Source organism: Botryllus schlosseri, chromosome 5 (assembly GCF_051294905.1).
Source record: "Botryllus schlosseri isolate E-star chromosome 5, Bs_hap1, whole genome shotgun sequence".
NCBI classification, from domain to species: Eukaryota; Metazoa; Chordata; class Ascidiacea; order Stolidobranchia; family Styelidae; genus Botryllus; species Botryllus schlosseri.
This window is the reverse complement of record NC_137240.1, coordinates 19,027,519-19,054,061: the sequence shown is the minus strand read 5'-3', so window position 1 is coordinate 19,054,061 and position 26,543 is coordinate 19,027,519. Positions and strand designations below refer to the sequence as shown.

The window sequence follows — 26,543 nt, the reverse complement described above, 5'->3', positions numbered from 1 at the left end:
TAGGGCAAATTTATTTAACTTGCAATTGTTATAGCGACGTTTGATATCACTTAATTTATTGCTTAACAACGAGGGAACCCCGCTCGCAAAATCAAAGCAGTACTCGAGTCATAATATACAGAATTAACGGCACTTCTTCGATGGCAGTCAGATCTAAAAGTGTTCACCATGATCACCAATGAATGTTTTCCATGAACACGAACAAAAATTTATAACCATCAAAATATATTGTTTTTGCGTTTGGAGAGGGTTAGGGTCAAAGTTGGGTTTAGGGTAACCCAAGATTAGGGTTGGAGTATTAGGGTGGGGGATGGGGATTTTAGGGTAGGAGGTGGGTTAGAGGGGATATTAGAGTTACGGGAGGGGAATATCAGGGTTGTGAGAGGGGGGTATTAGCATTGGGGTTAGGGGGATATTAGGGTTGCGGGAGGGGGGTATTAGGGTTGTGGGAGGGGTGATATTAGGGTTGGGGTTAGGGGATATTAGGGTGGGTGAAAAGGGAGATTGGAAGTGGGTCAGGTCAAAGTTGGGGTTAGGTATCCCAAGATTAGGGCTGGGGGATATTAGGTTTATGGTTAGGGCGATATTAGGGTTGCGGGAGGGCTGATATTAGGGTTGGAGAGAACAATGTTGGGGTTAGGGGGATATTAGGGTTGCGGGAGGGGGGATATCAGGGTTAAGGGAGGGGGGATATTAGGGCTGTGGGAGAGGGGATATTAGGATTGGGGGAAAGGGAGGTGGGTTAAACCCCGGTTAGGGGTGATCTAACCCCACCTTTGAACCTAACCCACGTCCAACCTCCCTTTCCCCAACCCTATTATCCCCCCTTCCCTAATCTTGGGATACCCTACCCCACCTCCAATCTCCCTCTCCCCAAACCCAAATATCCCCTCTCCCACAGCCCTAATATCCCCCTCACCCTAATATCCCCCCTCCCCCAACCCTAATATCCCCCCTCCCGCAACCCTAATATCCCCCTAACCCCAACCCTTATATCCCCCCCAAACCTAATATCCCCCCTCATGCAACCCTAATATCCCCCCACCCGCAACCCTAATATCCCCCTAACGCCAAACCTAATATCCGTCCTCCTGCAACCCCAATATCCCCCTTCCCTAACATGCCCCAACCCTAATCTTGGGATACCTAACCCTAACTTTGACCCTAACCCACTTCCGATCTCCCTTTTCACCCACTCTAATACCCCCCCACCCCAACCCTAATATCCGTCTCTCCAAAGGCACAAAATAAACAATTTATTTTGATGTTTATAGATTTTTGCTCGTGTTCATGGAAAACATTCATTGGTGATCATGGTGAACACTTTTCGATCTCTGACTGCCATCGAAGAAGTGCCGAATTAACTCTATAACTGTCTTCACAATTATGACAAAATGACATTGGCATATATTCCTATAGTACAGTGGTCAGGAACCTATGGCTCGAGGCTCACGAGCCACATATGACTCTTTTGGGTATAAGATATGGCTCTTTAACATTTTTATCTTTCTACTCAATTTATCATTATTGCAGCAGCTTGTTCGTAAATTTTCATCAGTGCCAGAAAAAATATTCTCGTGGCTATAGAACCATGACTTTAAGAGGTCAAGAGGGTGGCGTATTCAGGGTTAGGGGCTCAAGGGCCCCTTTTTAAGACCCTAGAATTCAAGTTGCTTTCGCGCCGGCAAATAATTTCACTCGCGAGTTCGATGCACCCGACTTCGCGAGTTTCGAAATCTTGGATTGCACGATGCGTTGAATGATCAAATAGAAAAGCAGACATCGCGACGTCTGTATGACAATGCTGTTTTCAAATACACATTGTCTTCCTGATCTACGGCGAGAAGTGAACTGCTGTGGAAGCTACATTCGCAATTACAAATTCGAATTACAAACAGCGCCATAGCTGTCACTGTCCACGTTCTCGATTAGTAAGTAGCTTTGCAGTACTGGTGTTAACATGTATGAGCATTGTGCAAGTTATGTTATCGCCGAATGCTTGGTGAATTGAGAAGTCGGTTTATATTTAGATTTTCGGAATCAGTGCGACAGTTACATTAGATTATTATAATTTGTCATTAATGTTGAGCTATTTATGATGAATCGCGCTATCATAGGTGAGGCGTGATATGTGGCCTCATCTATGTGTCCCGTGTGAGCCTTACTGAGCCTTATCTCTCCTTTCGCGCTTTGTTTTCAAACAATAAATATGCAAATTGCGTGATTTTGGGAGTAAAATTGATCAAAATCAAGTCATTCATAAACATCGATAGAAAATACCAATATTCATTAACGGTTTCACAATTTTCGTTCACTCATCCTGACGACAAGTGATGCTCTTTCTCATTTGCCTTCTCTGACCCCACGTCCCTGACGTATCACACCGTACAGTGGGTATGTACTGATGTAGTGACCCTGTTTGGCCCCGCCTACGCATGTGATGATGGGTCCTCACATGTAAAAGGAGCATCAAGACGAACCTACGATCTCGTATAACTGACGAAAGTAGATTCACACCTTTATTGTTGTCTAATGTCTGTATCAGACATGGGGTAATCGCGATTTTAGTAATCGTAATCGATTACGACGATTACAGCATTTTCAAGTAATCGTAATCGCAATCGATTACATTCGAAAAAAATCCAAAGTAATCGTAATCGACTACTTCACATATCTAATCGATTTCTCTGTGAAAGAACGATTACTTTTTATTTGTACAATGAATATGACATAACCGAACATTCGTGAACAAGGAAGAGATATTATAACAGGTTTTTGATAGCGCAAGCGGTTAATTTTCGAACGCCACTGCTCATTATTCCGTCAGAAGTATTAGCTTTGCTCGTCCTTGCGTAAGAAGTATCCACACGTAGTAAATATATATTCGATGTACATTGTTGTGTGATTGTTAGAACAGTGTAAGCCATGCTGTATATCTGGTTATCAATACACTCCAGACGCCACTACCTCCGCAGCAAGATAATAATCACCACTCTACCTAGTTTCAAATAGTAACTTATGTATTGATGTTTGGTTATGCTTAGTTAAACGCAGTTTAACCGTTGCTGCTTGACGAGCAGTAGGCCTATCCCTGTTTTATACGTATGTATTGTATGTATACCAGACAAAGATTTGAAATTTTGTACTCGTCAAATAAAACATTACGATGGTTAAAATCAACAGCTGCTCACTACAAAAAAAAATTAGACAAAGTTGGTCTCAAATTTAAGAAATGAGGATGATTTGGTCTCATTTTCAGCAATTTCAGTCTCACTGATGAATTAAGGTCTTAAAATTGAGACTGATTCAGCTGTTTAAGACCATATATAATTGTCACAATTATTTGGTCTTAAAAATGAGACTAATAAAACGCATCTCATAAGACATATTGTGCTTATTAAGATAGTTTTTGATGTGTCAGTATTTTTGATCTTGTTTTTAAGACAGATTTCGCTAATCAAGTAACAACATGTTTAGTGGTCTTGAAAATGAGACCGGAAAGTTGACATGGGTCAGGAGCTCTAAGACATAACTAGCTTATTGGTTTGTGGTCTTGAAAATGAGACCGGAAAGTTGACATGGGCCAAGAGCATAAAATTAGACAAATTTGGTCTCAAATCGATTTTTTAGAAAAAGAAGTCTAAAAACCAATTAGTCTTAACAAAGTACATTCTGTCTCGAATCGTTTTTTTAGCAAAAAAAGTCTTGAAGACCAATTAGTGTTACCAAGTACTTTCCGTCTCAAAAGTAAGACCCAACTTGATCGATAATAGAAGCACTACTTTGGAGGCATCCTTTTCAATGTTAGGTTCTGAGTGAAGGGGGAGAGTGAGAGAGACCATGGGACAATACTTTTCTAAGGACTTCACAGATTGTTTGGTGGTATGAACGGTTATAAATGTTGATGAGAGAATAAAAATATATGAAATTGGGTGTATATAGAGAGAAACACACGTGCATTGGAGGTAAATCGCGCCCAGCGAGAAATTTTTTTTCAATTGACCGCTTCTTCGCGCCCCCCTTCAGATGTTTCACGCCCCCCAGGTTGAGAACCCCTGTTTTATAGACTCCTTAGTACAGTATCACCCCAACACTGCAAATTCTGGTTTCTCTCATGCTTTCCCTTCGCTCAGACTCTAACATTGAAAAGGATGCCCCCAAGGCCCTGCTACTATATTCGATCAATTTGTGTCTTACTTTTGAGACATAAAATACTTGGTAAGACTAATTGGTCTTTAAGACTTTTTTTGGTAAAAAATCGATTTGAGACAGAATGTACTTGGTAAGACTAATTGGTCTTTAAGACTTCTTTTTTGTAAAAAATCGATTTGAGACATTGAGACCAAATTTGTCTAATTTTTTTTGTAGTGGTGATATACCGGTATATCATAACCGAGCCGTTCTTTGCTGTAGCTTGCAGTATCTGTATTAGATGAAAGGTATAGAATTTTAAATTCACTTTATTTTATTCTCATATGACTCTACTTGAAACGGGCGCCAATCGTTATTTCACAATTTTTCACTCGACATTTAGACCTGTCGCCATAGCCATCCGCTTATACACCATGCTAGCGTGGGTTGTAGGTACAATCAGGACCAAAACAGCAATTCGTCCCCCACTCCAAACGTTGGTATTGGTAGGGTTGTAACCGAGTCACAATGTTCCCAGTCACAAGTCAATCTCACTTTGATAGTTTTGACTCGAGTCAAGTCGAGTCATTTTCAATTCATCCCCGAGTCAAGTCCGAGTCCAAGTCAGCTAATATAAGGTCGAGTCCGAGTCATAGTGTTTGGCTCGAGTACGAGTGCAAGTCGTTATGTTCACAGACCAGTTTCAACCCACTTTTTTCAACTCTGCTCGAGTTCGATATAGAATGGCTCGTATTCATAATACTGTCATTTTCATCATCATCATCGTATTTCCAAGTATCAGGACAGATAGACGAAATATAAATAATGTGGTAACTTTACTATTCTTCGAAGTTACATGAAATGTCTGTCTTGGCCGTTCTAGTCTCAAGTCATATGACTTGGTTCGAGTCATGCAAAATGACTCGAGTACAAGTCGAGTCAATACAAAAATTGACTCGACTCGAGTCAATTTACGCATTTGAAAAAATGACTCAGGTCAAGTCTAGTCACCAAAAAATTGCGACTCGAGTCGAGTCATGACTCGAGTCAATACAACCCTGGGTTTTGGGGCCCCATAGGGTGGTCAGTCTTCAAGTTGATGACTGAATTTCGTCAATAATATTAGTAATTGCATTATAATGCTATTCATTCAGATTTACCGTTAGAGCTGGGGGCACGTAATTCATAATTATAGCATCGGGTATGTTGTTATAATTACTTTATTGTATGTTGTTAATTCGTGACCTCCCGTGTTTTATATGATAAAAAGATACTGTAGTCGCCCAAACGTAGCAGACTAAAAGAAAATCTTTCGTGAGACGCACACCCAAATAGTCCTGTCTTCACTCTTCATTCCTCTGTGAGTGCCCCGGGTGGCATTTGCATTGTTGGGGCTCAGATTAGAAGGACCGGACTATTCGTCACGCCCACAGAGCGCGGCTACTGACAATGGACACATACCCAAAGTTTGGACCAAGGTCATTCTTTGTTAGCACACTTTGTGGAGTTGAATGTTGGCCAAAATTGCAGACGTCTTTTAGTGTATCGTGGCGGGGTAATGACCGCCCACGAAATGCCTATTCCTATAAAAAAAAATTTCTTGAGGGGGAGAGCTATGCATTTCAAAATCAAGCTATTTAGAGACATTGAATCCCGAAGCTCGAAGAAAATTTTCAAGTACTCTATAATAATTTATGTTGATTTACGAAATACTTTTGAGTCCCCTTAGAGCTCGCTCCTGGTCCTATTGGGGAGTTTGGGGTGTGGCAGTTATGGACCTGGCAAGAATGCAAATCGTTGGGTGCGACGAATAGTCCTGTATAGAGTTGGGCAATGGGTGCATTATGACGTAACAAGAAAAAAACGTAGGCTATGATTTGTAAGGAAAGTTGATATCTCATTAGACCTTTTCATCGCAAGCCTTATATTGTATTCCAATATCTCTTCTGAGATTAGTTCTAAGAAGCAAAACAATTGTAATCGTGAGTAATCGTGATTACTTTTGAAATGTAATCGTAATCGTAATCGACTACTTCCAGATTTTGCTGTAATCGTAATCGCTGGGATTCACAAGTAATCGTAATCGCAATCGATTACATTCATGAAGTAACCACCCCATGTCTGGTCTGTATGCATCTGTTGTAAATGGCAATTGTTTTCATGTTTCGGAAAATATCATATGAATCTCACTGTATTGCAGTTATAAAGATGTAACTTGCAAAAGATCTATATAACTCAAGTTCGCATGCTCAAATAAGGCAACTAGTATGAGTAGTACAGGTTTTTGCAGAGAAAATGTGACACCCACTACGAATCCAATGATAGTGAGTTTGATTTAGTGCTGCTGTGAGAATGTCACAAATTTTCAATTGTGACGTAACAATGGATTGACATGTATGGCTCTTTGGGGGTTAAAATAGAAAATATAGGGCCAATATGGCTCTTCAGACCAAAAAGGTTCCCGACCCCTGCTATAGTATCACTTGAAGCCATTGGGATGCTTCAGTCTAGGGATGTCTATTAGACACTGGGATTTTGATGCTAGCGATCTCACCTCACCGCCAATAGCCTATACATCAAGACGTGAAGTTTCCGCTAACAAGCAACTGATTTTTCGAACCTAAATTTTGGCGATTGGGGTGACTGGTGTGCAGTAATCGGATAGACATAAGCAGAAGAGTCTTGCATTTAACCTTTACCTAATCCAGCTAGCTTGTGAATTGTGCAATAATACTGAACTTACTTCGCTACCAGAAAGGTGTGTGTGTGAATTATAAAGGGTGTACAAGTAGTCTCTGGATAAAATTGCCCGTAGAAAGATGGGGATCTTGGGATGAAGCCCTTCAGAAGTTGTTTTGATTATCACCCTGTGGATAGGTCAAGAGACTCAAGACCAGTATATTTGTGAGGGAGAGAGTGATAAAGTGCGTGCTATTTGGTGTCCTGTTTCTAACGGAAAAAAATATGTTGATAATTGGCATTGGTACAAAAGTATAAACAATCGCTGCCATTGCCATCTACCTATTGTCTTGTCAGAATGTCTATATACTCATGGAGCTCACCAGCGTTTCTCCGTGAATTGCGCTTGGTAGCGAAGCGAGCATGCCTTTCCAGACTGACCAGAGAGGGTGTGATTCCCACTGTAAGGCTGTAAAAGAGCAAGAGGTGTGTTGAAAGAGCTGGGTCAAGCAGAGACCCCATCACGCCTCCTTTATCCCTGTGGCAGAAATCATGTTTCTTCGAGACTGGGATGATAATGCTAGCTTGATGCAAATGGTTATGTGGTCGAAGCTAAGCAGAGAGCTTATATTGAATTGGAACATGTATCACGTCATTCATCGCCACAGAATAACGGTTACAACCTTCAGCGACCAGATATCTGGCATTGCCTTTTAAGCATTCATTGAACTTCATCACTTTGATAAATTCAGCTCCTTCCGTTTGCACGGTGATGAATTGATGCCTGCAGTAAAACTATGGATTCCTTGGTATATAGGCTGTAGGCTACTGTGCATGGATTATTGGATATTTATATATGCGATTTATGTAACAATTCCAGAATCTGGCATTCGAGACACTTCTCTATCAACATCTGACTGAAGAAGTTGCCGACCACCACAGATAGGCCTATTTGCTAGGTTATGTAGATATCATATAACCGTCAGTTGGTTGGTATACATCCTTGCTGGGAATTTTTCATCCTGACGCCGTAGTAACGATATGGCTACAGCAGAAAGAGACGCTTATTCAGCAATTTCAGGTATGTTAATTGTACATTTGATAAATAGGTACCCAATTTCTCTCAGCAGAAAAGCTACAACAGTATAATCCAATAAGAACTAGAAAATAAGATTGGAAGTCCTGTGGCTGCCTGCGTTTAATTTTATTACGATATAGCTGGCACTGGTAAGACTTCCAATGGCAGATATCCTGAAGTTAATGAAGAGGTTGCAATAAGGGTAAGACATGAGTTGATTGACTTGGTTGCCAAGTCCTTGATATCTAATTTTTATTCTTCATATTGGTATCATGAGTAACATTGCAACTTGTACCTAAAATAACCATTTAATTGCATCTATTTGAAGTAGACCTATAGCCGACAGCTGTCGCTTGAAAGTGATTGGAACTCGCTGTTTTATGGTCTCACTTTTCACATGCTCTGTGTGGCCACTGCATTCACTAAAATCATACTCTTGATTTATTTCATTACACAGAAACTACTGCCAGCTCTTCAGGCTTATGCAACTGTGACGTATCAATTTTCTGCAATAAAGCAGTTTACAGTCAAGTCCATGAAGTGGAAAAGATATTACTGGATGAAGCACAATTCACAACTGCGGTGTCATTCCGGGATGTTCCCTCTGGAAGGTCTTCATTAGAGAACCTTTTCTCAATCGCAAAGCACTCCAGAATCAGGTTGGGCATATTTTTATATTATTCACTGTAATTGCAAGGACCAATGCTTCGGTTATGTGCCTGATAAAGTATTGATTTGAATGAAGAGGTCATATTGCAGGGGTGGCTAACCTTTTCGGCCAAAGGGCCACATGTGATCTACGAGCCATTGCGTGGGCAACTTTAAAGTTGATATCCTTTTTTAGTCCTCCGATAGGAGCGAACCGGATTAGGTAACGGTAAAAAAGAACTATTAATAACTATGTCATGAATACTCTGTGTACATGTCCTAGCCTTGCGAAGGGCGAATTTTTTTCAAAGTTAATAAAAGAATTTGGTCAATGAAATAATGTTAGTTGCATATATTGTGGGTCGTCCCTGTATACCGCTGGGCTCATTTGATGAGGACATGATTAATCGGCGCTTAAACATATCAATCAATGGACAGATTATATTTCCATCTGCCCAAGACACACACATAAAGTACAATGCGATATACAATACATACAATGCGATGTGATGAACAGATAGGGGGATGCCGAAAGACCAACCAGTTGGGGTCTATTGAGCTGGCATCCACCATCAATATCGAAGATTTCAGTGAACATGTGTCTATCACTTAGTGCAAAGGTTTCATCACTGACGATCTTTCCGCGAGTGCAGACGCGAGTCGCATGTCAGACGACACCTTCTTGCCGACACCTAATTGCCAATATAGTGAGACTCAATTCTGTAAATTAGTATTATTTTAAATTTTCATGAGGAGGCACCAATACTAAAGGCAAGAGATCAAATCGCAATAAATCGCACGTAGTGCTAAAACATATCATGTCGAATAAATCTTCCACGAAATATTCTACTTTATGGTCATATACCAGGATCTACGAAGATGTGATTGGCCCCTAGCTGGCTACGCCAATACGTCGGAACTGATATTTTAGTCATCAACATCCTAAAGTACGCGGTCAGGCTAAGCGAATTTTGGGTTGGTCTTGCAAGTTCACAATAAATTACTTGGGTAATTTTTGTTGTTGTTGATATTATAACTAATTTCAAGAATTGCCTTGCAGGCCACTCAAAATCTACATGCGGGCCACGGGTTGGCCGGCCCTGTCATACTGTCATGGAAGAAATTTTGTTAACCATGTCTCTTGTCAATAGTTGACGACACAATGTGCCAGGGAAATTAGCATAACATTCAAAGGAGCAGTTATCAGGAAATTTTAAATTATAGTGATTTTAACCAATAAATAGGCTGTTTACTTAATATAGAGGTCATTACAATACCTAGATTGGCATTGTTCCAACCAACCAAGGAGGTATTTGGCAAGGTGCTCTTCAACCGGTGCATGAGGTGCAGATCGGCTTATTGCATGTTGTTAGATATCTGTTAAAACTGCCCATCGTAACTTATTCATAAAATTTTTATTTCAGGGTGTTCTTGATTACGCAGAAGTTTTTGGAGGAAGACTTCCAAATTCATCGGCGAATTCTAGAGAATGCAAAAATTTGTTCAAGACAAAATTCTCTATTACTTCTACACAAAAGGGAATACTATCAGCGAATTCCTGATCATCTTGGTGACTTGAAGCATACATTTCTGGATGTTAGAATATCTGCAGACGAGATTGCGAAAGAAATTATTGATTTCCACAATTCTATGGGATTCGAAATCAAAAGTGTGTCAGGTACAGTATAGAAATACCTGAATAAACAATGAACATAGAGTGATAGGTTGGTGCCTTTTTTGTAGAAATTTTTTTTATATATGTTTGGTCAATAATCAACTAGAAATGTGCAGAAGGAATCACCTTCATGCCATACGATTCGAATCGGTAATGTCAAATTGAATCAAATGGCTTGAATATGAAAAGGTGATTCGTAGGGAATTGTCAGGAAGAATCACATTGTGGTACATGGATTTCATGAATCTGTGTTAGAACACAATGGCACAATGGCTTACCCAGACGTACGCTATCGTTTTACTGCCAGTCACCCATGTCCAACAGGTTACTACCAACAGGGATAGTAACTCGAGCGACATATAAAATTGTTAGCTCGTATCCTTAGGTTTTCTTTACTACTAGACTTACTCAATACTCTAATTCAGCGGCAACAACATAACAAGCCTGCATTTTAATGACACGAAGCTTGTAATTCGTACTGTTGATGTCTCTTCGAAGGCCATTTCTAGCCAATAAATACGAAGACAATGTGAATTTGAAAATGGCATTGACATACGCGATCAATCGACAGTCAACACTGAGCAATCCCTGATTAAGATTTTGAGGCGTGCGATAAGTCGTGTACCGTATCGCAAATTTGGGGGGGATATTGGTTGCAGGCAACTTTGTTTTTGCAACTTCATGTAGGCCCATATTGTATGCGAGCGAGAGGTTTGTGGTTTTTTTCAAATTTACCAAGATAGCATCGATTCATTAGGGTTAATACATTCGTAAATGCCGACATGGCTCAACTCGAATCAACGGAAATAAATACCATATGTGATCACAGCCGCCTCCAAAATTAGTTCACGGTCTCCCCAAGGAATATACACAGCGTAAACCATAATGCTGGCGTAAGCTTCATTCATGTACGCTATGATAAGTTTGCCGGCGAGTTTGGCAGCGCTGTCAATTACTGACTCACTTATCTCTCGTGAATACCACCTATTCAGCAAAAGGCCTACGTGGTGTTTGAAATGATTAAATTGTTAATGAACTGACACCGATAGCCTACGCATGCGATCAATTGAATACGCTTCCTTGGCGACGACAAACTATTTTTGCAAATCCACATGTCCAAGTGTGTTGTGAAATCTGATCTGTAATGGTACCGGTTTCAGGTTATTCAGGCCTGTCTTTTCTTTTGCTATCTCGATCATTGACACGCATATTTTGATAGTTATGTTTTATTATTAGTGCGAATGAATAACACGGTTGAAGTGTGTTAGCTGCCAATTGCGCATATTTGATGTTATTCAGTTTCAGAATATCAGTCTTGAACCAGTGTGACAGATCAATAGCTAATCACCATATACCGAACGGCATTGGCTTTAAACTATAGAGCAGTGGTTCCCAAACGGTTGGGAATTCCCCACTGGTGGGGAATTCAATGGTTTCTGGTGGGGAATAGACGCATTTGTTCAAAATTATATAGAGGAGAGTCTACATATTCACGGAGACTCATGCGCAATCACCGTTACCAGCTAAGTCAGGGGTGGGCAAACTTTTGAGCTCGTGGGCCGCATTCAACATCTGAATCCATTCGCGGGCCGCACCAAAACGCAATATTGGTATTTGATCACATAGCGAGGACATGGAGATAATATATAGGCTTATTTAAAAAACCAAACATTGCTTTGATGATATCGTACACGCGTCAGAAACAGTGGCGAGATTCCATAGGCTGGTCGAACTCAATAACCAATGTGGCAAAATTGTAGAGATGAAAGTCGATTGTCCCTATTCTTAGAACAGGATTGAAATTTGAATCTGTGCGCAGCTAACTGCTCATAGATTTACTAATTCCACTTTGGTTTAGTGCCAGGACACACAATGCTGACAGCATCATAACCATGTTAGCATCAAACACGCTTCTACTATGTGTAGATAAAATATAAATACCCTAATTCTAGGCATACAGAGAACGAATCGGATAGTTTGATGGCATGAAAGATGACGACTGTGGATGAGAGATTTTTGAATATGAAATTCATACTAAACACAGAGCCATAACTGGGGACTGGCTGTAAAAAAATTTTTTCATTTGAGCTCAGCTCAACTGCGGCCCGCGGGCCGTAGTTTGCCCACCCCTGAGCTAAGTGCTCTGGAATGTATGTATCGAAAATTATTTTATGTGTTGTTCACAAAACCTCATTTTTAACTCTGGAGGGCCTATGATGGCGTCACAAGCACATCCAGCACGACTAGTTTGACGTGGGATAATACTTTCGCGAAATTTTGAGCGTTACTGGTATCGGTCCACAATACGTTTTATGATGCAGTTATAGGCGATTGTCTTGCGTACTGGTGTGGTTGTGTGTCTTGTATAGTCAACTCAAACCAGCAAATAGCTGCTCTGTGATGACATAAAGTGCTGGGTAGTTGGGAACAGGACCGTAACTGCCGCACCCCAACCCCCCGCGATTTAATATTGCCAAATATCTGATTATTGGGAACCCGTCCCCCACGAAAATACGTAGAATTTATAGAAATGGAGACTTTGGCGCCGGCCATTACTGCGCCACGACGCACCAAGGCATATGAAGTTATAGGCCATGTAACATGCAACTCCGAGAAGTGTGCCAGAACGATCAGCAGGGGGAAGACCTTGGCCGAGAAGGAATGCCTATCTGGTGACCCTAAACTTCGATGTATATACAATATACGTATATGTTTAATTAGCTAAATGGCTGGCGCCGAATGTTGCTGTTCTGGCGATCTGAACCCTACAGGGCAAAATCCCGCAGGGAAAATTTATTTGCCAGTAAAGCAATACCAATTTGAAATCGTGTGTGCCTTTTACTTTTAGCGATTTCCCTATCTTTTGATATAGCAGATAGGAGGTCACGAAATAGCATAATGTAACTAAGTCAATATACCAACGGGACCGCCGAAGATGTTCAATTCATATTTAGGGGTCCTACCTTTTCCAACACACCTCACTCAGATCTACTGGCAAATCTGATTACGTGAGCAGAGAGCGGATAAAAAATTGACAGCAAAATCAATGCAATTGCCGATCATATTGGCCGATGCAAACACGAATTATATAAATTTTTCGCGCTTCGTGCGTTTAGTCGAAATAAGGCGACGCACTAAACAGTAGACCTAATGTAACTGATAAGTTGCAGGGAAAAAGCGTACAGGCTCAGCGGGGCTGAAAGGGTTCTGGGGGGCCAAGACCAACGTTTTTTTGGCGGGGCTGACAAAGTGCTGTTACGGTCCTGGTGGGGAATTAGAGCTCGGAATAAATCTGAAGTGGGGAATGAAGACAAAAAGGTTGGGAACCACTGCTATAGAGGGATAGGAGGAAAAGCATGTGAGGTCTGCTGTGGACGTGATAAATAAGTCATGCGATGCTAGGTTGCGCACACCAATCAACGAAACAAATCAATAGCAATCTCGAATCCCCTGCCGGCGTTTAAACATTTGCATAAGGTGGCCGCCACGTAAATATGGTGGCTATGCTTGGAATGATGGATCAGAAATTGGGACAAGTTTCCTCGTCCTTTCAATCAGATAAATTAGCATCTTTGAGCTGCAGCTACATCTACGATATCTAAAGAAAAATTCCCACTTCTGGGAATATTGCGTCGCTATTATGTGACTTAGGACCCATGATTATTTTATGATTTTGCTTCTCACAGCGCAAATCACTTTAAATTATGTTTTGAATCACTGTTGTCCCGCTGTGAATTTCAGTTAATAACAAGTATTGAAAACCAATAATTCAAAGCGGAATTTATCTAATCTGATTCAAATCAGCTGTGATTCGATTTTGCCCCCTTCTAATTAATTAAAACTGTATGATAAAATAATTCAATTAAACGATTTTGTAACATAGGCTATGAATTGAACCATGAAAATATATCCTGGTAGTTGTTTCTCGGGCAAGAGGATCATTAGCCAGAATGCTAGATGATAAGAGTATGTATCACTATTCAATTTCGATGATTCATATCGGAACTTATGACTACAAGAAATGGTCATAGGAACAGAGGAAACGACTGTATTAATATTACTGTTCAATGTTCATATATCAAGGTAAGACCCAGTAACGGCTCTGGAGTTGTTTAATAAATGAGAGCTGCATCGTAGGGGTCACCGTTATTTTACCCCTTTCCAACAAAGTACTGCAACTACCATACGAAGCTCAGCTGCTGTCGCTTAGCTGTGGATTTCTAAATAGCCTACATAGCCCTTGAACTCTGATACTGAAATGTGGCACTTGGTTAATTGACTGTGTCCCATAATGCATCTGCAGGCATAAGCTGTTCTTGTCACTTGGTTTATGACATAATTTAACCCTTAGATCAGCGCTTTTCAACCTGCAGGACGGTACGCATCCGGGGTTGTAACCAAGTCACAAGGCTCCGAGTCAATCTCACTTTTATAGTTTTGACTCGAGTCAAGTCGAGTCATTTTCAATTCACCGCCGAGTCAAGTCCAAGTCAGCGAGCAGAGGGTTGAGTCCAAGTCCTTTTGTTGGCTGACCAGTTTTCAGTTAAAGTCTTGCTAAATCCACTTTTTATAACTCTGTTTGGTGATATCGAATGGTTCGCATTTAAAATATACTAATTTTCTTCATTTTTAGCAGTTTCTGGTCGCATTTTCAAGTACCAGTACCAATAGACGAAATCCCAATAGTGTGGTTACTTTACTATTCTTCGAAATTACAATGAAATGTCGGTCTTGATCGTCTGAGTCTCGAGTCATATGAATTGGTTCACAGATTGACTCGAGTCGAATCATTTCCGTATTTTGAGAAAATGACTCGAGTCAAGTCGAGTCATCATAAAATCGTGACTCGAGTCGAGTCAATTCTCGAGTCATTATAACTCTGTTACGCACTGTGTGGATGACAATCGTGGTGCAGGTAAACTTGTGTATGTTTTACTTTTTGCGACGTGGAATAAATTTAATGGACATCAAGTACAGTGGCTCCCCAACTTTTGTTATTGAGGCTCATTTGTAAAAACTTGTTGGACTTGTGACACACCGCTAATTGTTGCTTTACCAAGGTACGCCAGCCTAGTTTGTGTCAACAGAAGGAGTAGAGTACCATCTGAAAATAGTACATTCAACTTGCGCGATCTCTTTGCCCCGATTATTCGAAATTTCATGCTTGCGACCAGTGGCGTATCCAGGGGGGGGTTTAGGGGGTCGGAACCCCCCCCCTTTTCAAAATCCTAAAAATTGATGTCAAATATAGCCTCTAATATTTGCTAATTTATTAGTTTAACATATTCGTTTTTACGTATGAGAAGGCGAATATGGCGTCTTAATGTTATTTAAGGGGACTAACACCCCTACAAAATATTGGAATTATGCGCCGAATTAGTCGAAAGGATAAAATAGGTCATTATAATTCGCTAATTCCATACGAATTCTGCGCTTGTTCAGCTACATTTCAGCTGTGGCAATTGCTGACGTTCTCAACTTTCTTCCCTCGATTTCTCTCTCGCCTTGCTAAAACGAGAGACGCATTTTAGGAAAATCTAATTTAATTGGCCGACGCGATACGTAATTGCAAAGACGAAGTTGTCGGCAATCAACATCGCTCGCGAATTCGCTGCACCTGCTCGCCTTGAAATCCTAATTAAGAATTGCACGCGGCGTGTTGATTGATCAGCGAGACGCAGACACGACGGCACCAGTATGACAATGCTATTCTCAAATCCACATTGTATTCGCGATTATTGGCGAGAAATGGCCTAGGATTGACATTCACATTTCAAAATACAAGCCTAGCAATCCACGTTGCCGATTGTTAGGTGGCTTGCTGTCTTCCAAATACAGGCCTATGTTGTCGCTGAACGGGAGAATTGAGTAGGCCTAGTAGCAAAGTTAACCTAATTATATCGGCTGACAAGTTTCTCTGTCGATCAAGTTATTATCCCAGTGTGTACTCTGTATTAGGGCTGGGCACAATGATTCGAGTACTCGAATCTGAATCGAGTATTAATTTTAATGATTCGAGTCGAGTAGTAAAAGACGATTTTTTCGAGTACTGAAATTGCACGCTCCTCGCAACTGAAAGTTAATGAACCAGCAAGAATTACAGTTTTGATAATATTTTCCACTGAGGAAGCCTTAAAACCTTGATTGGCCGTGTCGTAGCATGATAGACATAGTACAAAGCTACGCACGTTACTGGAAATAACACATTTCCCAAGTCATGATCGTTCCACAACATTGTCAAGAAGTGCAATGAAGTCGGTATGGTCGAAAACATACCGAAGTATCATTAATGTGACGGGTAACAGTAGGCTTACCATATTTTGGAAATCTAAAAAGAGGACACTTTTTCAGAAATTTCAGACTTGCAAAACCGGACAAGAATTCTCAAAAACCGATAAATTTTTCCCACTTTGTGATCGGTTGACTAAAAAAAAAGGTCATCTTTTCGCTCAGAGCTAAAATCACCCTTTTTCACTCCGAAATACCCGCCGGAGCTTCACTTCTGTGCAAATTTGCGGCATATCACTCGCAGTTTGCTCTAAATCTGACCTAAATTTTCAAAAAAGAGGACAAAATCTCAAAAAAGAGGACAAAAGGGCGTCCTCCGAGGACACTTTCAAAAAAGTCAAAAAAGAGGACAAATCCTCTTAAAAGAGGACGTATGGTAAGCCTAGGTAACAGGCATTATGTTCTTCGCGGTGGCATAAATAGTACATCTTTGAACTTTGACATAATACATTCTGTTGTGACGTCATAATGGGTGATACTCGAATACTCGACTCGAAGCATTTTACGTGATTCAGAATCGAATCACTCAGGTACTCGATTTTGCCCAGCCCTACTCTGTATTAGTTGACTGACTTGCGTGCTTGCAATTAAGGTCTAATTATCTTCGCGCGTACTACACGCTCAGCCGTATGGCTAGCAGTGTTGGGATCAAGTCACTACCTTCGAGTCACGAGTCATTTCGAGTCATTGCACATTTTGACTCGAGTCAAGTCTAGTCAATTGATTTTCGAAAGTGACTCGAGTCAAGTCAAATCACTCGATTTTTGGAGGTGACTCGAGTCAAGTCGAGTCAAGTCAAGTCAAGTCACGAGTCAAGTCACAATTCAAGTCAAGTTGCCTTTTCGAAGTATGAGGCATGATCACGTCATTGCATTTTGCTAGCTTTCTGAAATACAGATTGAGTAGTCGTTGATTTTGAACAGATGAACGCATACAAAGTTATATATAAACGCAAGAACGCGTTGTATCGCTCACATATACGTAGAACTGCTAAACTAAGTAAGTAATTGCATAACCTCAGTTCATAGTTACCAGTCAAAATAGAGAATGGAGAACCGACTTGATAAGACGCAATGCATTACCCATGTGCAAATTGATATGATACAATTCGAGCCTCCGCCAATGGTTGAGGATAATATAAACTATATTCGAATTCAATTTCAATAAAACAAGAGGTTTGGTTTTGGTAAGAACAGAGAACAGAAATAGACATTTTGCTATTAAATTAATTTACTTTGCTAGTTTACGACACCGTACGCTGTAAGCTTCGATCACTCCGCGTGTGGTCAATTTATTTGTGAGAGAACAATAGCGGCTCGGTAAAACGCACGATCATTGAATGATTGGTCGCTCTCACGGGTTACACCAGCGTTTCGCGACCGATCCGAACATCTGCAAGATACAGTGATTTTTATCGAAACGGATTACTTGATGACTTGAAATTGACTCGTGAATTTTGCTCCGAGTCACGAGTCAATCCACATTTCTGATACGCCGAGTCAAGTCAAGTCAAGTCATTTTAGCAAAGTGACTCGAGTCAAGTCAAGTCATACGAAGATGGTGACTCGAGTCTGACTCGAGTCAAGTCATGACTCGAGTCATCCCAACACTGATGGCTAGTAAAGCCATCGAAAAGCACACATTCGTGTACGACGTACACTGTTCACACCACACCTCTCTGTGGTGATCGCGATCGCCCTCGCCCTATTCCGCGCTTGTTCGTCCGCTGCGATACTACCGACCGTGCGCATAATATCGTCAAAACCCAACAAAATCGCGCATCTCTGACCGGAACTAGGCGCTTGAAGACGGGCGGCGTTTGCCGGCTCATGACTAAATGTGAGCATTTACGAATTTCTTTCAATCATACCGTAAAAGAAACGCGATTTTCAGGCAATGTCTGTATCGTATTCGAACATCTCCCACTCACCGCAAATCTCTGTTTATTATTAAACTATAATTTATTAAATATTCGCCATGGCGTGGAGACGAGTGATCGTAATGATGACGTCACAATAGCCAATTTCGTAACACGAAACCCCCCCTTTTTTCGCGCTCTGGATACGCGCCTACTTGCGACATATTCGGTGATACCATTGTTGATATACAGTGTTCTGTCCAACTCTTAACTAGTTGTTGACGATTACCCCTGATTGAGTGTCAGCCCAAAATATTTGGGTTTATTTCAATATGAACAATCGAACATATTATTCAATTGTATATCAAAGTTCTGTACCTCCAAGAAGCTAATTGTAGTTTTTAAAATAACTGTTTCTCGCACCAGCTGGACTGAATTAGTATTTGCGCAATATTATTATTGCGTAGCCAGACGTCTGGTTCGAAAGCGGGTATGAACTGGTCATCCGAGCACTACAAGTAGTCCTTGTACAAAACACCACAACTTGTTTGTCCGAAAATGGCTTTAGTGCACCATAGTTGACTCTTAATAATGAGGAAAAGGAGCTGTTTTCTTGATGAGGCACTTGAAAGCCTAATTCTGAGTGCTTTGGAGAAGGAAGTTGTGCCTAACTGGTCTGAAATAGCCAGAAATATTCAGCAGCAGCTGCGTCATTGATGAACCAGTACCCTGAAACTGGGGAAACTTTAGACTTGAGGGTAACTTTAGACACTAAGCAGTAAAACATTCAAATGGTTATTGATAAATAGGGTTTCCGTTGGATGTCCAATTCTTTTTCATGAGGCAACAGTACCACAAGTAGTCTCAATAAAAGGTAGATTCATTTTACTACCAGATAAATGTGACCTAACATTGTTAAATTAATGGCGGGGGTCAATTTCATCAAAATTGATGGTTATTAAGATTCTTACAACCAAACACAGATAGCATGTGAGCTATAGATTCAAAACTTGGCAGCAGCTGCTTCTAAGTCAATACATGGCAAAAATCTCGGCGGGCTCACCCTTAGATCAATATAGGAAAATGTGATGTTCAAAGTTACCCCCTCGTATTTTATCAGAACGGGGTAACTTTGGACAGTGGAAAATGTGATATTTAGAGGTCTGGAAAGTGGCTGCTTCATCTGTGTCAGAGTGTATCGTAAGATACATTCGTTATGACCTGCCTGGGGGCTTTTTAAAATGGAATGAGAAGGTTAATAAATTGAGTGTTGCCAAAATATGAAAAATTGGTAGGCAATAAGCCGAGATATTGTAAGCGGATGGAAGCTGCTTTAACAACTTGTCACATACTCTTTAAGATGCTCCTGCTGAATATGGCATAAATTATGACAAAATATATCCATCAGATGACATAGGAAAGGGAAAGTGCATATTTTAAAGAATAGTAAAATATTTTGAATCAGCAATAAATCACGGTAACACGATTAATGTTTGCTGACGCCGTCAGTGGGATAACCTTATCACCGTATGTTATTTATAAGTCCCAATTGGAGAACACATGAGTGGAAATTAAGATAAGGAATGACCTAATTTTTTTTGGGGGGGGGGGAGGGGATTGAGTAAAAATCATGCAATAAGCCAGACATGTTCTATTTTGTTTCATTTTTAGCCACTGCTCCCATCAACTCTTACCAAATAGGCCTCATTTAAGAGGTTTCATAAACAATAGAGTGTAAAGACATACAAAAAAACTACATTGTCCAAAGTTACCCCACATGCCAGGGTAACTTTGGACACGGATAATTTTAACAAATTCGGTACTTATTTATGACCATGAAGATTTTGGATTAGTTAGTTCTAATCTTTCCTTCATAACGCCATAAAAACACAAAAATCGCCTCCCCTGCACTCCAGCATTTCCAAGATATGCAGCGAAATTGTGAAAAATTGTCCAAAGTTACCCCGGTTTAAGGTAGCCTACTTGTTGAACAGCTGAATAAAAAAGTGTTAACTCTCATCATTTTCTTTTTGTGTAATAATTATTGGTTGGTTTGCCTGGATGAAGTTTTTGCTAAAATAAAAATGCGGATGGCTCTCAAAGGTTGCAAAGCACTGCCCTAAATCGATTATGCCATCTCCTTACAGATCCTGATACAAGCAAATCTGGTGACAGTGATTATGCGCACGTCAATCGATATCCGAAGCAGAAAGAGAAGCAAGAGGAAGAGCATGCTCGTTTCTTGAAAATCTTTGGTAATATTACCAGGAAACGATGTTACATATTGATTTCAAGTCCTATTCGTGATCACTCGCCATCCTTGAGTCATGTGTCTTGTGTGCCTTGGATTCGGGTCTTCGATTTTGATGGTAAAAGTGACACTGAAGGATTATTTTTATGGGTGAAAGACGATCTTTCGAAGAGAAATCTAATCAAAACACCGAATGCAAATCAGATTGAAGCTCTTAATGATGATACCATCAATTGGATATCAATAACGACCAATTCTGGAGAAAGCGTAGACAGGCAAAAGAGAGACTGTATTGTTTCTGAACACACAATTTTGCTCCATGGTGAGAGTCTGGCAGATTTTTGTGTGATGCGGAGGATTCCCGTAATTCTGGTCTTGTGGTATCCAACCAATAGCAATCTTGACAATTCTTTGGATGATTTCTTGACTGGGATAAGGCACCATCTTAAAGGGCGGTTAGATAGCTTTGAATGCATCGTTTGTCTTGAACGGATTCCCAATAAACGAACCCCACTGTACAGAACTTTTGATCGACTTAGGATTTTGGAAAACATCATAGCTGCTCCTGTTGGTACCGTATGTGGGTGGATGAAGGAGTCAGCAGAAGGTCGCAATCAAACTACAGTGGAAGTGAGTCACTTTTCAAAATATTTACCCAAATTCCCTGAACTTGAAGAGAGAGAAGCTTCTGTTGACATTGCTGAAGAGGATTTATCATGGATCAGAAGTCATTTGTACATTTTGCCAAAGACAAACATGAAGCGCACTAAGATCGCTACTGCAGCATCTGAAGCATTCAGTACCCTGGGCCTGTCTTTTCTCAAAGGGTGTGGAATACATTGGGACATACTTGAAACTGGTGGCTATGATGTGGACAGAGACCTGTTAGAAGATGTGAAAGAGTTCATTGAAACTAAGCATATTGCTACTGGTAGACCTGGCCTTATAACTATATATCATTCTCCTGGTGGAGGGGGAACCACTTTCGGAAGAAGGTTATTGCACGAGTTACGCAATCAAGTGCCATGTGGAGAACTTGTATCTGAACGATTTTCCCTGAAGTATCTCGAAGAAAGGCTCATGTATCTCCGTAATTTAACATATCTTCCAACTGCTATTCTTCTTGACGGTAATAGTAAGCATGATGTTGACAAGATTTTGAAGATGGGAGCAAGAGTTCGAGTGATATTGATACATGTTAGGAGGCACATTCATGAAGCTGGGGTGACTAGTGATAATAAGTTTTTCCTGAAAGACAGAGTTTCACCCCATGAGTCGCCTAAATTTGCTGCAGTGTATAGCACAGCGGCACCTAAAAAGGCAGGAAAGCTATCAATGCTCTCCAACAGCAACAAAACTGAGAGGCCTCATGTTTTTGAGTATGGAATGACTGCTTTCAACTCACAATTTGAAGGAGTGCGGCGCTATGTCCACGGTTATCTCCAGATAAACCAAGGTGATGAGCCATTGAACTGGCATAAAGTCCTGGTCTTCCTATCCATGGCAAACTTCTATGGACACAGAGGTCTACCATGCAAACTTTTCAGCAGGTTGCTGGAAAAATTAGAAAACGAACTCATCTACTTGGAGGATCTACCAGCTTCTGCTCAACATTTCATCACTGAAGATGAGGACAATTGGAAAATTACACACTATGTTGTCAGCAAGTTGATTATAGAGCAAGTTTTGGTTCGCAGGCAGACTACCGATTACCATTCAAAAGATAATTTACTCACCAAAGAAGCATGCAGAAAACTGCGCGAGTGGGCCTTTTTGTTTATAGACAATGTCACCGAATATATCGGAGTGTGTAACAAAGTCGTTTCCCATGTGCATGAAATCTTGACGTCAGTGTTCATCAGGCGGAACTATGGCGATCCGGGTGAAGATGAGAATGCTGATAAAAAGACTCATTTTTCAAAGATTATAGAGGAGATTCGAAATCCTCAAGAACAAGAAAGTGTTTTCCAGAAGTTGGTCGATAGCTTTCCTGGTCAAGCTGAATTCAGGGCACACTTAGGAAGATTCTATTCGAAGCAACAGAGGTTCGAAGATGCGAAGAAATGCTTCAAGCAAGCCATTGATGTCAGGAAGCAGGAACTCCGAGGTGCAGATTTTGGATACACAAGCCCACAATATGTGCTGAAACCTGATGATGTCATGCAACGAATTTTCAATATGTCGGGATATGCTTGCATCTCACATATTCGATCTCTTATTGGGGTGCATATGGGCAGCCTTTCCCCACGCAAATTAAAAGGGAAGAATTTACCTGAACTGATACGCAGTTGCTTGCAGCAAGCTGAGGAAGCCATTTCCAATTTTCAGAATGGACGACAATATTACCAAAGAACTTCGAATCCTTCGTTTGCAAACATTGGTGAACTCAAAGTTAGACTTCAACTTTCCGAACTTGCGAAACATGTTAGCAATGATAATTTCACCGAGCTGCAGAAGAGCCCGAGTCCATACTGTGAATTGGCAAATTTTGCGTTGCAGTCATTTCATGAATGCGACAGGTTGTTGGCTGAGTGCATCAGTGACAGGTCTAGGGACTTCGATAATCCCGAACAAGAGATACAATTTTGCTTCAACAATTTTAATTACTTTTTTAATAATGCTACAGAAGCATTAAAACGTTGGGCTGGCAATGATGACAATCTGCATTCAATGAAATGTCGTCTTTCACTGCTGAAACGTAAACTCAATCATGGTAGTAGACCTACGATCGGAAGGAGACACGCCAAATCAAGTGAAGACTCGATTGCATGTGACGATGATATTAGAGCCATTGTCAATCTCTATGAAAAGATTTCTGATTCTGTATTCACCAATGGTTCAGGTACTCGTATTTCTGGATACATGATGGAATGGTTGAAAACCATCAGACATCCCTGTGTGGCTACGTCTTACTCTCAAACTGATGTACTTGCTAGGGTAGAAAAGTGGGCGGAGCGAAAAGAGAGAGGCTCTCTAGCACTGTTGTATCGGTATATACTGAACACAGTCATAAGTTTGAGCCTTCCTGAGCAAAGTATAGAAACGGCCAACTTCTACGCTGAAAAAGCAGATAACGTCAAAAGCAGTATCTTACAAAGAGACACCATGCCAATCTACGCCCCTGATGTTACTGAATGGCTTGGCATCAGCTCAAACCAGAACTTTGCAAGATTGATTCATTCTTCAGAACTTGGCGAATGGAATGGAAAATTTTGGACTGATCACGACCGCATAGCTAAACTCCAGGTTTGCACCGGTTCTATTCGTTTCTGTCGGCCACACGACGGATATATTGAACTTGATGGTAACAGACAAGTCAAAATAACTGTGTTCTTCGCACCGAATCGATATGAGATTGGCCCATCACATTCCAAGAAAGGAACAAGGGTGGAATTTTACATCGCATTCAATTCAAGACGACTTGCTGAAGCGTACGAGGTGACTCTATTGCAAAGCTTTAGGTGTCAGAATCCAATGTGCAGAAAGCCAACAGAGATTTCCACACTTGGCAAAGATCCCTCCGAACAATGTGCTATTTGTAATCATTGTGAAACTGTAGTGTACGCTTCTGGAACAATTCATTAGATGTGTTCTTTTTATCGATTGCACTTACATAATTTTAATTCTATACCTAATCAACTATAGTATAACTATATGCAGTCTGGTAGATTTCACAGGGCAAAAGATCTGCTTCGATAATGTTTCTGATGGTGCTTGTTCACACTGAAAAAGTGCGCTCGGTAAGGAATTTTATGAAAGAAGTTAGCCTGTGGCAAATACTGCCCAGCTCACAGATGTGGATTCCTTGCTTCGGTATTTGAGAAGTATGCAGACTGCAGAGGTTACGAAATATCCGTTGTTATTACTCTCAAGTAAAAATAATGACGTGAATTTCAACTCAATTACCGGACGAATAGCAATTTTCACAACAAATCCGAACTACTTGAGTAGTAAACGCATGAAAGGTTTGGGATCATACAAGTAGGTAGGTCGGGGCGAGTCGTTGTAAACCTAATTCGTCAATCGCCGTCGACAGATTTCAAATTGCGTGTTGCATCTTCGCGACGAAAACAGAATGACTGGTGGGCACTTGGGCAGGCATGCTTATATTTTTGGCATTTCTATAAATTTTGGCATCGCCATGGATTCAGATATGTAGGCTCAGATTGACCAATATGTAAACGCTATAGTTAGGCATTTCTTGTCTAACCGAACACACAAAACATACAGTACCCACTCTATGCCATCGAACAGCAACGACGCTGGACAGTGAATTCACCCGATACAAAACCGACTGCTTCTGCAATATATAATTTAAATTGTCGATTCACTTCGCGTGCAAAATTACCGGCATTCGCACAGGTCACAATATCACTTACGACGATTCAACTACTAGAAAATTTCAGTTTTTCCTAATTACATTAGAATTAGAGCCAGTGGCGTAGCAGCCACTTGGCGGTTATGGCTCTGCTCCAGGGGGCAACTAAATGAGGCTGCACAGCGTACACGACCGGCTAAAAGCAGTGTAATTTGTCGTCCTATAGCTGGTGATTGGAGAGCTAAAATTTAATAAAACTGGTCTCAATTGAAAGCTAGTTTCGCACTGATTCCGAAAACACCAATTATGATGTGAGCATGACAATGGAACCACTCTGAAATAGCCGTCAAGGCCGATTGCTCCTAACAATCGGAGCGCCGCAACACAAGGGCTAATTAATTGACCATGATAATGGAAATTGTATCGAGCGAGGTAGTGTAATGGTTATGCGTCCGGATTCGCGACCGGTAGGACGTGGGTTCGATCCCCGGCCGGGTCAACCAAAGACTCGAAAGTTGGTATCCGCAACTACCCTGCTAGGCGCTCAGCAATCACTGGTAGCATGGAGGAGAAAAAACGGAAGTGCAGACTAGATGACCTCAGACGTCATATTGCTAATTCCAACCTACATTTCAGTGAAGTTCTAGCATATATTAATGTACACCAGGGGCGGGCAACTTCTCCAGTCGGCGGGCCAGATATAGGAAAATTAGGCACTTGGCGGGCCGGATTGCTTAATCGATAGATTATTCGACCATTTATTCAGTTATACAAGGAATAAACCGTATTTAAAGAATGTATTTTAACGACAGTAATGTCATTTCAAGCGATTTCTCGCCGATAATGACGATGACAATGAGGAATTGAGAACCGTATTGTCATACAGCAGTAGTTCTCAAACTTTTTAAACACGCCTCCTTTTTGATAGTGAAAAATTCTGCGCCCCCTTCCCTATCATGATATTTTAAAGAGATAAATCAGAATGCTAGCGGGTAATTTGATGGCATTAAAGGTTATGGCTATTGATGAGAGAGTTCTCAAATATGAAATTCGTACACTATAGACATAGTAATCACCATAACCTGGAGGTAAATCGCGCGGAGCGCGAAAATTTTTCAGTTAACTGTGACTTCGCGTCACTGTTAGATACTTTCCCGTCCCACAGGTTGAGAACCGCTGTCATACATGCACCACCATATCTGTTTCCCTCTCATCAATCAACACGAGGTGCAATCCTAAATTATGATTTTAAGACGTTCGATAAGCCCTGTACCTCCAATTTAGTAGGTGGCGAGAAAGCGTAGTTGTATAATCCAGAGCTATTACAAAACCGATGTGTTGTGGGTTCGAGTCTGACTCCAAAATTCCTACCTAAGTGTTGGAGCTTTATCTAGGCTCCTCCTCGCCATCTCATCGGCATGATTACTAAGCTGTATCTCACAAAAGCCTGGACGTGTGCCGTGCTACCAGCAGTTGGCGGTTACGGAATGAAAAATAAGAAATATCGGCCTGGTGTAAATGACCATTGTGGACGACTAACACCATGATTACCACCAATAACATTAGGGATGAGTACATAGTTAATGCTGACAATGCAAGTCTTTTCGCTTCAACGAA

At 40.9% G+C, this 26,543-nt stretch overlaps 2 protein-coding genes across 2 annotated transcripts in view; both read left to right on the top strand.

Moving 5' to 3' along the window:
- The window catches only part of LOC145439843 (membrane progestin receptor gamma-like), a 406,242-nt gene that overhangs the window by 87,039 nt on the left and 292,660 nt on the right, over positions 1-26,543 (top strand). The window lies entirely within an intron of this gene.
- On the top strand, positions 5,756-24,563 carry LOC145439324 (uncharacterized). The gene is made up of 4 exons (XM_080316826.1): positions 5,756-7,891; positions 8,346-8,547; positions 9,961-10,214; positions 20,505-24,563. The coding sequence occupies exons 1-4, from the start codon at positions 7,852-7,854 to the stop codon at positions 24,191-24,193; spliced, it is 4,185 nt and encodes a 1,394-aa protein (XP_080172952.1). The 5' UTR covers positions 5,756-7,851; the 3' UTR covers positions 24,194-24,563.

What these genes read in the sequence shown, in the direction of transcription:
- LOC145439324 (XM_080316826.1), top strand. Translation starts at nt 7,852, where the DNA reads ATGGCTACAGCAGAAAGAGACGCTTATTCAGCAATTTCAG. An exon ending in CGCTTATTCAGCAATTTCAG is followed by an intron (nt 7,892 to 8,345) that starts GTATGTTAATTG and finishes TTCATTACACAG; the next exon opens with AAACTACTGCCAGCTCTTCA. An exon ending in GCAAAGCACTCCAGAATCAG is followed by an intron (nt 8,548 to 9,960) that starts GTTGGGCATATT and finishes TTTTTATTTCAG; the next exon opens with GGTGTTCTTGATTACGCAGA.